The sequence below is a fragment of the Vicia villosa genome, linkage group LG2 (genome assembly GCF_029867415.1).
Source record: "Vicia villosa cultivar HV-30 ecotype Madison, WI linkage group LG2, Vvil1.0, whole genome shotgun sequence".
NCBI lineage: Eukaryota > Viridiplantae > Streptophyta > Magnoliopsida > Fabales > Fabaceae > Vicia > Vicia villosa.
The window spans coordinates 97,983,313-97,994,476 of record NC_081181.1 but is presented as its reverse complement, the minus strand read 5'-3'; the positions used below and the strand labels follow the sequence as shown (position 1 = coordinate 97,994,476).

General features: G+C 34.8%; 1 protein-coding gene across 1 annotated transcript; it reads left to right on the top strand.

Moving 5' to 3' along the window:
* Window positions 1-6,233: 6,233 nt before the first annotated feature.
* Window positions 6,234-10,950, top strand: LOC131651679 (vesicle transport v-SNARE 12-like). The gene is made up of 6 exons (XM_058921351.1): window positions 6,234-6,445; window positions 6,527-6,635; window positions 8,174-8,232; window positions 8,326-8,514; window positions 10,254-10,424; window positions 10,642-10,950. Exons 2-6 carry the CDS (start codon window positions 6,539-6,541, stop codon window positions 10,792-10,794), a joined length of 669 nt encoding a protein of 222 aa, XP_058777334.1. The 5' UTR covers window positions 6,234-6,445; window positions 6,527-6,538; the 3' UTR covers window positions 10,795-10,950.
* The last annotated feature ends 214 nt before the right edge of the window (window positions 10,951-11,164 follow it).

Sequence of the window (11,164 nt, the reverse complement as noted above, 5' to 3'; positions counted from 1 at the left end):
TCCTTTGGGAGGTCTCTCAAATTCCTACCATGAATTGGGACTTGTTGTCTGTTTTGATGGCTTGCAGAACCTCATATTGTGCTAGGATGTTTCTCTTGAAAATTTTCAAAATATTTGTTGTTGTGATATTCGCCAATGCCTCTACGATACAAGGCATAGGAATTATAATAAGGAGCCATTTGGTGAAATAATCTATTTCAATTGTGATATTCGTCAATTCCTCTACGATACGATGCATTGAAAATTTCTATCCATTTGATGAAATAATCTATTTTCATAATCACGAACTTGAGTTGTCATAGGGCCTAGGGGAAAAGGTCCAGGATGTCCATTTCCCATTGTGAGAAAGGCCATGGTGATGGTAGCACGTGTAATTTGGACAGAGGCGCGTTATATACGCCTTCGTGTCATTGGTATAAGTTGCACCTTCTTTCTATTCTTTCATGTCTTTGAACATCATTGGCCAAAAGCATATAACTTTGAGAACCTTTTTTTTTTTGCCAATTCTTGTGTGCCTAAGTGTTGCCCTATGATTAATTCATGTACCTTGACTAAAGTGTGGATGGCTTCCTCTTTCTCCAACCACTTCAGCAGGAGGTTAACAGTTCATTCGATTAGAGAATAAGAGTTGGATCTTCTCTTCATGAGGGTGGATTTAGACGAATTGATGGAGAGAATTCCTTGTTTAGTATAACTTGTAACAGGTGCTATCTATGATGATCTTTCTTTGTTGTTTATCGACATTGCCACAATTTCAAACCTTCCATGATTGGATTTTACAAATTCTCTTGGATAAATGAATGCTTTACGTTGGATGATCTGGTGGTGGTCAGTTATATAGGACGTTTTCCATAGTATTCTCTTCTCTAGGGACATGCTTTATCTCAAACAATTTGAACATGGCTAAATTTTTTATGGCTAAGCGGACATGGCATCATAATACGAGTTCCTTTGTTTTGGTTTCTCCCATAATCTATGACACTACCACGTAGCAATCCATATTCAATTTGATACTTTCTTCTTCCATTTTAGACGTTGAGATGAGGCTTTATAGTACTACTTCATACTCGACTTGATTGTTGGTAGTCGAAAATTAAAATCGCATGGATACTTCGATGATTAATATGACTTTGTTTTCTAGAATAAGTCTGGATCCACTTCCCCGACTGTTGGATGATCCATCCGTGAATACTATCCAGGTGAGGGGCAGTTATGACTTTTCAAGGTCATCTTAGCTATAGAGTTTGCAAATTGTTGAGCTTTTAGTGCCTTCCTAGTTTCACAAGAGACGTCAGCCTCAAACATTTAAACAAACCAATTTGTCAATCTTTCGGCTAGATCTGGTAGGTGGAAGACTTATTTAAGTGCAATTATAGTGTAGACCAAAAGGTAACGTCGTAGTTTCCTTGATATCGTCACCATGCTAAGGCCTCCTTCTCTATGTTTTGATACCGTGTTTCTGGTTCGACCAAGAATTTTGAGATGAAATAAAGCAGGATTCACTAGGCATTTTGTAACACCCCTTTTCTAACCCCAAATATAACATATTATTCACAGAGTAAAGTATGCATACAATCAAAGAGGCGTCACATGTTATTTTCATCACAATGAAAACCTAGAACAAACATACCAACATGCACTAATCATATCGTAACACATTTTGAAAATATCATGCTTTCATAAATTATGCATATCGCACGCGGAAGAATTATAACTCAAACATTTCAATGAATATATCCCATACTATATTCATCTACCGAACTCAATTAACATATCCAATTATGCTAAACCAAATCAAATCTAGGCAACATAGCTGTCAACAACATATCTAAAGTATCGATTCAAAATATATACAAGATAGCAATATGCAAACATAAGCATAAGTCAAATAAAACCCCCCCAAGTGTTACATGATTAGAGCATATGACTCGCTGCCTAATCAAACAACAAACTCAGAAGCTCCTCGGCCAAATCCTCGGACAAGCTACTACTCGTCGGAATCTGCACGATGTCACGATGAACATCATTCAAACAGAAGGGTGAGAATTCAAATTATTATAGATAAACATAATAATGGGAAATACAAAACACAACAAGAATACATTTCAAAATTCATCACTCTTCTCAAAACATACATTCATACACCATATATCAATTATCACACAAAACAATCACATTGATACAAAAACAATCACATAGCACACAATGTGACTCGAATGTAATAAATGTGACTCAATGCATGTGGTACCATGTGAACCCAAAGTTTCACTGCTTTCCGATTCAATATCTAGAATCCAAGCCACGCTTCCGATCCGGACAAGATCAAAGCCACCATTGTGAACCCAAGTTTCACCGCTTCCGATTCTACCTCTGAATCCAAGCCAACATGTGAACCCAAAGTTTCACCACCTCTATTTCTGATCGAGGATCAAGGTCAACCATGTGAACCCATAGTTTCACCGCTTCTATTTCAAAGCCACCATGTATGCATGTGCAACAAGACTTACAATATATATATATATATATATGCAATTAAGATTATCACACAATCTTAACATACCTCATACCACAATAATTCACACAATTCGAATTATCCACCAAACGTTGCACAACATGCATATATCATCAATAAAGCATTCACATAGCATTTATCAATCACAATAACATATAGCATACAAGCCAATCAATGTCATTCTCAATAATTCTCCAAAAGCAACATATACATTTGCTAAATCTAAGCATCATGTATACATACAATTACCAAAACATATGCAATTAAGAATTATCCATATAATCTTAACATCCAAGCATATTACCAAAATTCAACTAATTGAATTATTCCACCATCGTACAAAACACATTTATCATACGACAATTACAACAGTGCATAACAATTAGCATTCATCGTTTCCAAATATCACAATTAGCACATGGTACAAAATACCAATACATGTTATCCACAATTAACATTAATCCATGACATACACTATCACATAATGATTAAGTCATCAAGTAACCATTCTCCACAATTGCATTTAAATAGCATACACTCACTCACACACCTCATGAATATCATACCACATAACATATCAACAAATGTTATTCATAATTCATCGATTCATAACTCACATATACGTAATTACATGTTATTCACACAACAACATCATAATTAATTCAATAAGTGCCAACCAATTCTATCCTATCACAAAGATAATAACATTGGCTTCATAATGCTTCAAACGGCGCATAAAAAGAAGTACGGATCAAAAGATATAACATAACACAGTTAATTCAACTTCTTAATAAAAGCATATTATAGTTAATTCATCACAAGGCATCATCATTGGCTCATACAGTTCAAATACATACAACTAATTGCATGTAGCATACAACATCATTATCAATTCATACCGATCAAACACATACAAAAAATATAAGTTATATTAAATTATTATCTAATAAGATAGGAATTTATTTTAGCTTTCCAATGGTCCAAACGGCGCATCAAACGGATACCCGAGTCAAAAGTTATTGAATTTATAAGTTTTTCAAAATGCTGTCAAAACCAGAAAATTTGCTGTTACGGAAATACGGTCAAAAACCAGAAAACTGTTGTTGCAAAAATACTGTCTGCTGTTGCGAAAATATTGTTTGCTGTTGCGAAAATACTACTGTCCGGCCCAATTTTTTCACCATAAAACCATGTTAATCCATCATTTTTCATGAAATAAATAGTTATACAACCTATATACATTATATAGCAACTATTAGGATCATAAAAACAAGATTCTAAGCTCCTTTAATTTTCACCAAAATTCCAAATCAACCATTTTCAAGTGAAACTTAAACATACATATATGCACTAAATCATGTTATATACACATACCCATTCATGGAATTCAATATAGAAACATCATAGCATATATAAATCATCAATTTCATAGATTGAAACATAGATTCATGTTAGGGTTTTCAAGAATATAACAAATCCCCAAATCCTAACTTCATGGTATCTAACCCATTCCAAACCATACATTTTCTAACTCAATCATCATTACCCACTTATATCTACTTATAATAACTTGGATTCACACCCTTACCTTTTGATTTTAATCCACCCTCTTCAAGAATCTACAATCCTCTCTTCTTTCTCTTCTATGCTCTCTTCTCCTCTACCTTCTATTCTTCTTACCAAAGTTATGAAAAATGAAAGAATGACCTAACTCTTTCCTACTATCTATTTTTTCTTAATGGGCTTAACCCACAAATCAATTTCATATTTTATTTCTACTACTTAGGCCCAATTAATCATATCTCTCTAATAACTTAATTAACTCATTAAACCCAATAAACACAATTATACACAAAATTAATTAATTCAATTAATTATTATATCTCATAACAATTAAATAATTATTTAACACACCAAGTAAAATAAAATAATATAATAAAATAAATACAGATAAAATCCTCTAATAACTCAATGTCTCATATTTCCGGTCTAATCTTAATTACTCAGAAAATTCCCAAAACGCTAAATATTAACTCATTAATATTTCTAATACTAAAAATATTAAAATTTTCGATTAAATATTGATCCGCTATCCTGAACTAATACCGACTAAATCGTCCCAAAATGCGAAAATTTCGATAAACATCAGAAATGACTAAATTAAGCAAATGATTATTAAAAACACCAAATAATATAATTACTAATATAATTAATAAAAATCGGGATGTTACACATTTGGTTCTCTAATAAGGACGATAATAACTTTCTCTTTTGAGACGGATAAGTAGAGGAATAGAGGTTCTCCTGACACGGGCCAAGATAGGACAAATGGAATGAATAAGGCCAACTTTATGGAGGTGAATGCTTGATGGCACTCAAGTTTCTATTCAAGCCAAACTTCTTTCTTCAATAACTTCTGAAAAGGGAGGGCATGTTGCGACAACTTTGAACTGAATCTATTTAGAGCTGTTAGCATCCTGTTTAGTTTCACCACTTCTTTCTTTGAAGAGAATACAATCATTTGCATAGCTACTTCACATTTTTCCAGGTTCACTTTTATCCTTTTTTTGTCAAATAAAAGCCTAGGAAATTTTTGGCTATCACCCCGAAAGTACATTTTTATGGATTCAGCCTTATATTGTATTGTCGAACACTTCAAGAGACTCATGCAAGATGTCGGTCGTTCAACTCTTCTTCGCTTAAATTTACTACCATTTCATACATGTATACCTCAAACGTTTCTCCTATTTCATCCTTAAAAACCTTTGTCATCATCCTTTGGTACGTAGCCCCAGCGTTCTTCAAGCTGAAGGACATCACGTTGTATTGGTAGTTTGCTTGTTCGGTCATGAAATCGGTTTTTCCTCTATCTGGCTCATACATCGATATTTGGTTGTAGTTAGAGTACACATCCATGAAGGGTAGAAGTTAGTATCTAGATAAGCTCTTGATCAAGTTAGTATCTAGATAAGCTATTGATCATGTTAGGGAGCGGATGTGAGTCTCTTAGGGTATTCCTTGTTCGTGGCGGTGTAGTCAACACACATTATCCACTTCCTAAAGGCTTTCTTGACCAACACCACATTGGACAAACACTCGGTATATTATAACCCAGAGATGAAATTAGCATCTAGCAACCCTTGGACAATTTTTATTGTTGCCTCCACCTTTCCTGAAGATTTTCGCCTTCACTTTTGCGATACGTTTTAGGTGTTGGGATCTATGTTCAACTAGTGGCATACCACACTAGGATCTATCTCCGACATATCACGAAGAGAATTGGCAAAAAGGCCAGTGTTATGTTTCAAATTGTTTACCAATGCTTCCGTTAGCGTAGCAGGTAGGACGTCGCTTATTCTTACAGATCTCAAAGGGTTGTCGTCCATGTAAATGGTCTCAAAGTCTCCATCTGGGTCCAGTCTCAAAGTCTTCAACATTTTTACACTTGGACCATTCTTTAAAACATTTCCTTTTTACTCTAACTACATTTTTTATACTTTCATTCTACTACCACGATTCTTTACCTCTAATATAAAATCTCTTGATTTTCTCAACGTCTCTTTAATTACTTTTCTAATCTCTTGAACCATCTTATTTCATATATTAGTTGCACTTCCGTGTGATTGTCCGAGCCCTCCTCCGAAGATCTTATGTCGAAAACTCTCTTATTTTCATCCTTCAAATGTATCCACTTTATTGGTAGAGCTCTCATATGTGATTTATTCTTCTAAATAAATGAATGGGGGTTAGGGACTATTAGAATATTGACCGCTGACTTGTACGACTTAACTTGACAAGCAACCGGCAACCGCCAAATCGACAACAACAAGACCAAACTCCAAACTATCTGAACTGCACCCGATCCTTTGGTGAAATCAGTACACTCCCTCTTCTCCTCCAGATCCCTCACTCTGTTATTCGATCCAACTCAAGGTAAAATCAATCACTCACTCATCAACGATTCTCCTTCATTTCCAATTTCTTCTAATTTTATCTTTTTCTACGGTTTCCCAGTAAATTAGCAAGATGAGTCAAGTCTTTGAAGGATACGAACGCCAATATTGCGAACTCTCTGCTAATCTCTCACGTAAATGCAGTTCCGCTTCTCTTCTTTCTGACAAAGGTACTTCCAATTCAAACTTCACTTATGAATTGTCCTATATCAACAGTGTTTTATTTGATCGTTTTAGTTTATTCTGTTACTGGTATTAGGTTTCTTATTGGATTTCGCCATTGTTACTAAATTGTGATTTACTCGTATCCAAACATAGCTTGGGATGGTCGATTTGATTAAGCCTAGTGGAGCCCATAAAATGGAATCTTCATTCTGCTCCTTTCCGTTCCTCTCTGTTCATTTCCACTCCATTTGATTTAACACTTTGGGTCTATGGGATTTGTTACAATTTTTTTTTTCTGGAGCCCATAAAATGGAAATTCATCATTTTAATGGGAGTTTTGAGCAACTTTGTGTTGGCATTTTGTCAACGATGAAGTGGTGTGCGAGCCAAGGAATGGATCACATGATCACGAAGCTGAAAAAGCAGAAGTGCTGAAGCTCCACCTAAGTAGGAAATAGGGAAGTGGCTAGAGGAAACATGCCTGGCAGCCGGATATTTGTTAGACCGAGCGCGTGCAGCTGTTTTGTTGATACTTGATAGGAATCTTGGTAGACGGAAGCAAGCCGGTCATAGTTTATCTATAAATACCAGTTGTACAGAATGATCAGACACATGCATCAATAATGCAACTCTTTTTTCCATTTGCAATTTACCTTTAATTGCAAGTCTGTACTATTTTACCATGGTTTCCTAGTTTAGCTAGCTTTGTTCACCTCAATTAACACTCTCATGGGTAGTTAAAGAACTCATAGTTGAGGCGACATAGTTCATTTCTCAATGAAATCATCTGAAGAAAAATAAATCATTGTTCATAGGAATTAGTCGATCTCTCAGCTACATTCAATTCACGTAAACAACAATGCTTTTTTTGTTTTATTTCTATGGGGAACAGATGCAAACTATGATATTCCGACAACACAAAGAGGAGGATTAGAGCTTTTGTTAGTTGTTACAACTAAATGGGGGAAAAGGGGAGGGGGGGAGGACCACTATTCTCTGCAATAACACACTGGTTTTATGACTGGAAGAGCACGTGGCTTTCTAGTCCCACTGCAACAACTTTAACTCTTCATCAAGGCTTCTCTTCACATAAAAGAAAACAAAATACTTACACATCATTGTTTACACATATAATAAATATATTCTTACTTTAAAATTATAAAAAATGCTTATGTGTATTATTTGTTATTTGACTTTTCAAAATTTTTTGAGAAAACACCAATTAATCCATTGTCATATCAACTAAACATACCAATGTGCTTATATTTGGCCAACTAACAATTGAAGAGTACTGCATGTTTGGTACCTATGGATTGACATAGGTAAGGACTAAGGTCATATGTTTCTTTTATTGACACTGTTTACTCATTGGAAATTAATTCTCAAAGAATTTTGCTGGAGAAGCTGGATGGTATTTACTGTGTCTTGTGTCAAATATTTTCACGAACATGTTTCTGTCACTGCGACATAACTATGTCAATACCATTTTTTTTTATATTAGATCCTGTTACTGATTTTTTGTTGTGATCAATACTGATTTCAGAAGAGAAGCTGCAAAAAATTTCTGAGATCAAAACTGGAATTGATGACGCAGATGTTCTGGTACAATGTTGAAGTGTTTCCTTACATCTCATGGCTTACTTTGATGCTTCTTAAGTTTTTAAATTCGATATTTTTTTGATTTCCCTCGCCTAGATTCGGAAGATGGACCTTGAGGCAAGAAGTCTGCAGCCAAGTGTAAAAGCAATGCTTCTTGCAAAGTTGAGGGAATATAAATCTGATCTAAACAACTTGAAAAAGGAGTTTAAAAGATTAACATCTCCCACTGCTGATCAGGCTGCCCGGGACGATTTGTTGGAGACCGGAAGGGCAGATGCATATTTGGTATATCTGGATCTCTGGAATATTTTAATTCATAGCATATATTTCTTGAAAATGAAACGAGGAAGCTTGTGGCTTTCTTGTCCCTGGTTAGAGTCTTACAGAGCCCCGAAATGGAAAAATAAAATTGTTTCTAGTTATAATTATTTTACATTTTATTTGTTTGTCAGATATGTTTTATTCCCTTCTATATCTCCTTAATGGAATCATGAGTGAATGTTTCTTCACCTGTTAATCAAACGAACTACCATAAATGCTCTTCATAGTGTGATATTTTAATGTAACTGAATGTTTCTTTTGTTACTAATATAGAAACTTGAGTAGAAGTAGCTTCCATAAATCTAGTAGTTGAAGTAGAAACCACAATATGGGCGTGAAAAGCATGAATAGTAGAATCATACACTTATTTGAAAGATAGAAACTTGGGTGGAGATTCAATGAGTCATATTTTGTAGAGTTTAAATTGTGAATCATCATTCCCTAACCTAAGAAATTTAGGAACTCATAGGAAGAAGAGATAATAGGGGAATTAGAGAAGATAGGAGATGGGTTCATGGTGATTCAGATGAACAACCTTCTTGCTCCTGCAAGGTTTGGCTTCCAAGAAAGGAATTTTCCGATCATTTCTCTAATTTCACATCAAAAGATCTAAGACTCTGTTAGAAACATCTAGTTATCGATGAGGGTCTGACATAGGTATAATTACGCCCACTTATGGGCATATTTATGTCTCGTTCCATACATGTGTGATGTTGTATTGAGTTTCAATCTTATATTCTTAACATAAAATCATGAATCTGGAAACATGAACAAACTCGTCATTGCAAGTTTGCGATGAACCCAATAGGCCAATGAGGTAAATGAACTACTCGGCTCAGATGAGCCAAAACCCAGTTCCAAGTTCCAACTGAGTGGAACCTAGTCATACCGTCCTTCACTCTTTAGTTATTGTGAACCTCATTGATTTTGACCTTGTTATGCTATTTGTGTGCTCAGTTTTGAACCTATCTGGTCTGGTGGGTTAACCACACGAATTTTGGCCATAAATGCGCCTAATGCTCATAATTGAATCTTCTATTTCATGCATCAAGCACAATTGTGCTCACTTTCGGGCATCTTTCACTCTCTATTCCTGTTATTCTCAAATTAGCTCCCATTTCTTTGAGTTATTCCGACAAACAAATATCTATTAAATTTAGATCATAAAAAATTCAAATGACATGAAAATTCGTCAGAAAAATTATGCAAACTACCCATGCAGTGGTAAGAGCTTTACTTTATAACATCGGGGGACAAAGTTCAAATCCCACCTGGGATAGTGGTAAAATGGCTATTAGGGATGGGTCACCAATGTTAATAAAATTTTCCTTTCCCCAATAGTTTTTTTTTTTTTTTATTAAAAAAGAACTAAACGAAGAGAAAACACAACTAAAATGATTATCATTACTTGCAAATAGGGTTGCAGATACTTGCAAATGCATATCTCTCGGTTTTGTTTAGCCTATCCGCATATCTTTTATTTTGAACTTAAGATTTTTGAAATCAATTGCACTTGTAATGATAATATTTCCTTTTCAAATGCATATCCAGTTCTCTGATTGTCCTATATCCCCGTATATATGTTGAATTTTGAAATTTGCAGTGTTTTTAAAATGGTAGACATTAAGGAAAGTAGTCGAGTAGATCCAAAGTTATTATTCTATTATGTAACATGTAGTGGTGAAATATGGATAATTTTGCAGGCATCTTCTGATCAGAGAGAAAGATTAACTATGTCAGTGGAGAGATTAAATGAGTCGAGTGATAGAATCAGGGAGAGCCACAGAACAGTGCTGGAGACCGAAGAACTCGGCGTCTCAATCCTCCAAGATTTACACCAGCAGCGCGAGACTCTCCTGAGCTCCCATAAAAGGGTACCGATACGTAAATGCTATTTTGTTTCAAATGGTGTTTTTGTATGTCAACTTTAGATAGTTCTTGTTCTCCTTCCTTTTGGTATAAAAGAATCACAAACAATCTCAATCGCGTCAGTTATCACCTTAGAATAAGATTGTTAGCATTCAATGTAACAAATACAATATAGAAGCTGTGATGATTAATGGTTGATGATAATTTTTGTATGGTTTGCAGCTTCATGGGGTGGATAATGCTATTGACAAGAGTAAGAAAGTTTTAACCACCATGTCACGGAGAATAACAAGAAACAAATGGATTGTTGGATCTTTGATTGGAGCTCTTGTTTTTGCAGTAGTTGTTATTCTGTTTTACAAGCTATCGCGTTAGGTAATATGCACAAGATACGACACAATTCAAGTGATCTCATATACACTGTATCATTGTATGTGTTTGGTTGTATATAGGTACCATATATGATGTTTGTCATATCCCTGCAATTGTTTCTCCATCGTTATTTTTTATGATTGGTGAAGTTTTCGATGATTTCTTGGTTTTCATGCTCTACATTTGTTTTGAAATGAATAAATGTTTACTTGATGCACGTATACTCATTTTATGACACGATGCAAGTAAATTTGATCATCTATATCTATACTCATTTTATGGAAGTGTGTGAATTTATTGAATTTCAAATCCCTGTGTTAATACTGCATTTTCACTTGTGGGAAAGATAAAAAAGAGAGGTGTTTATTGGTAG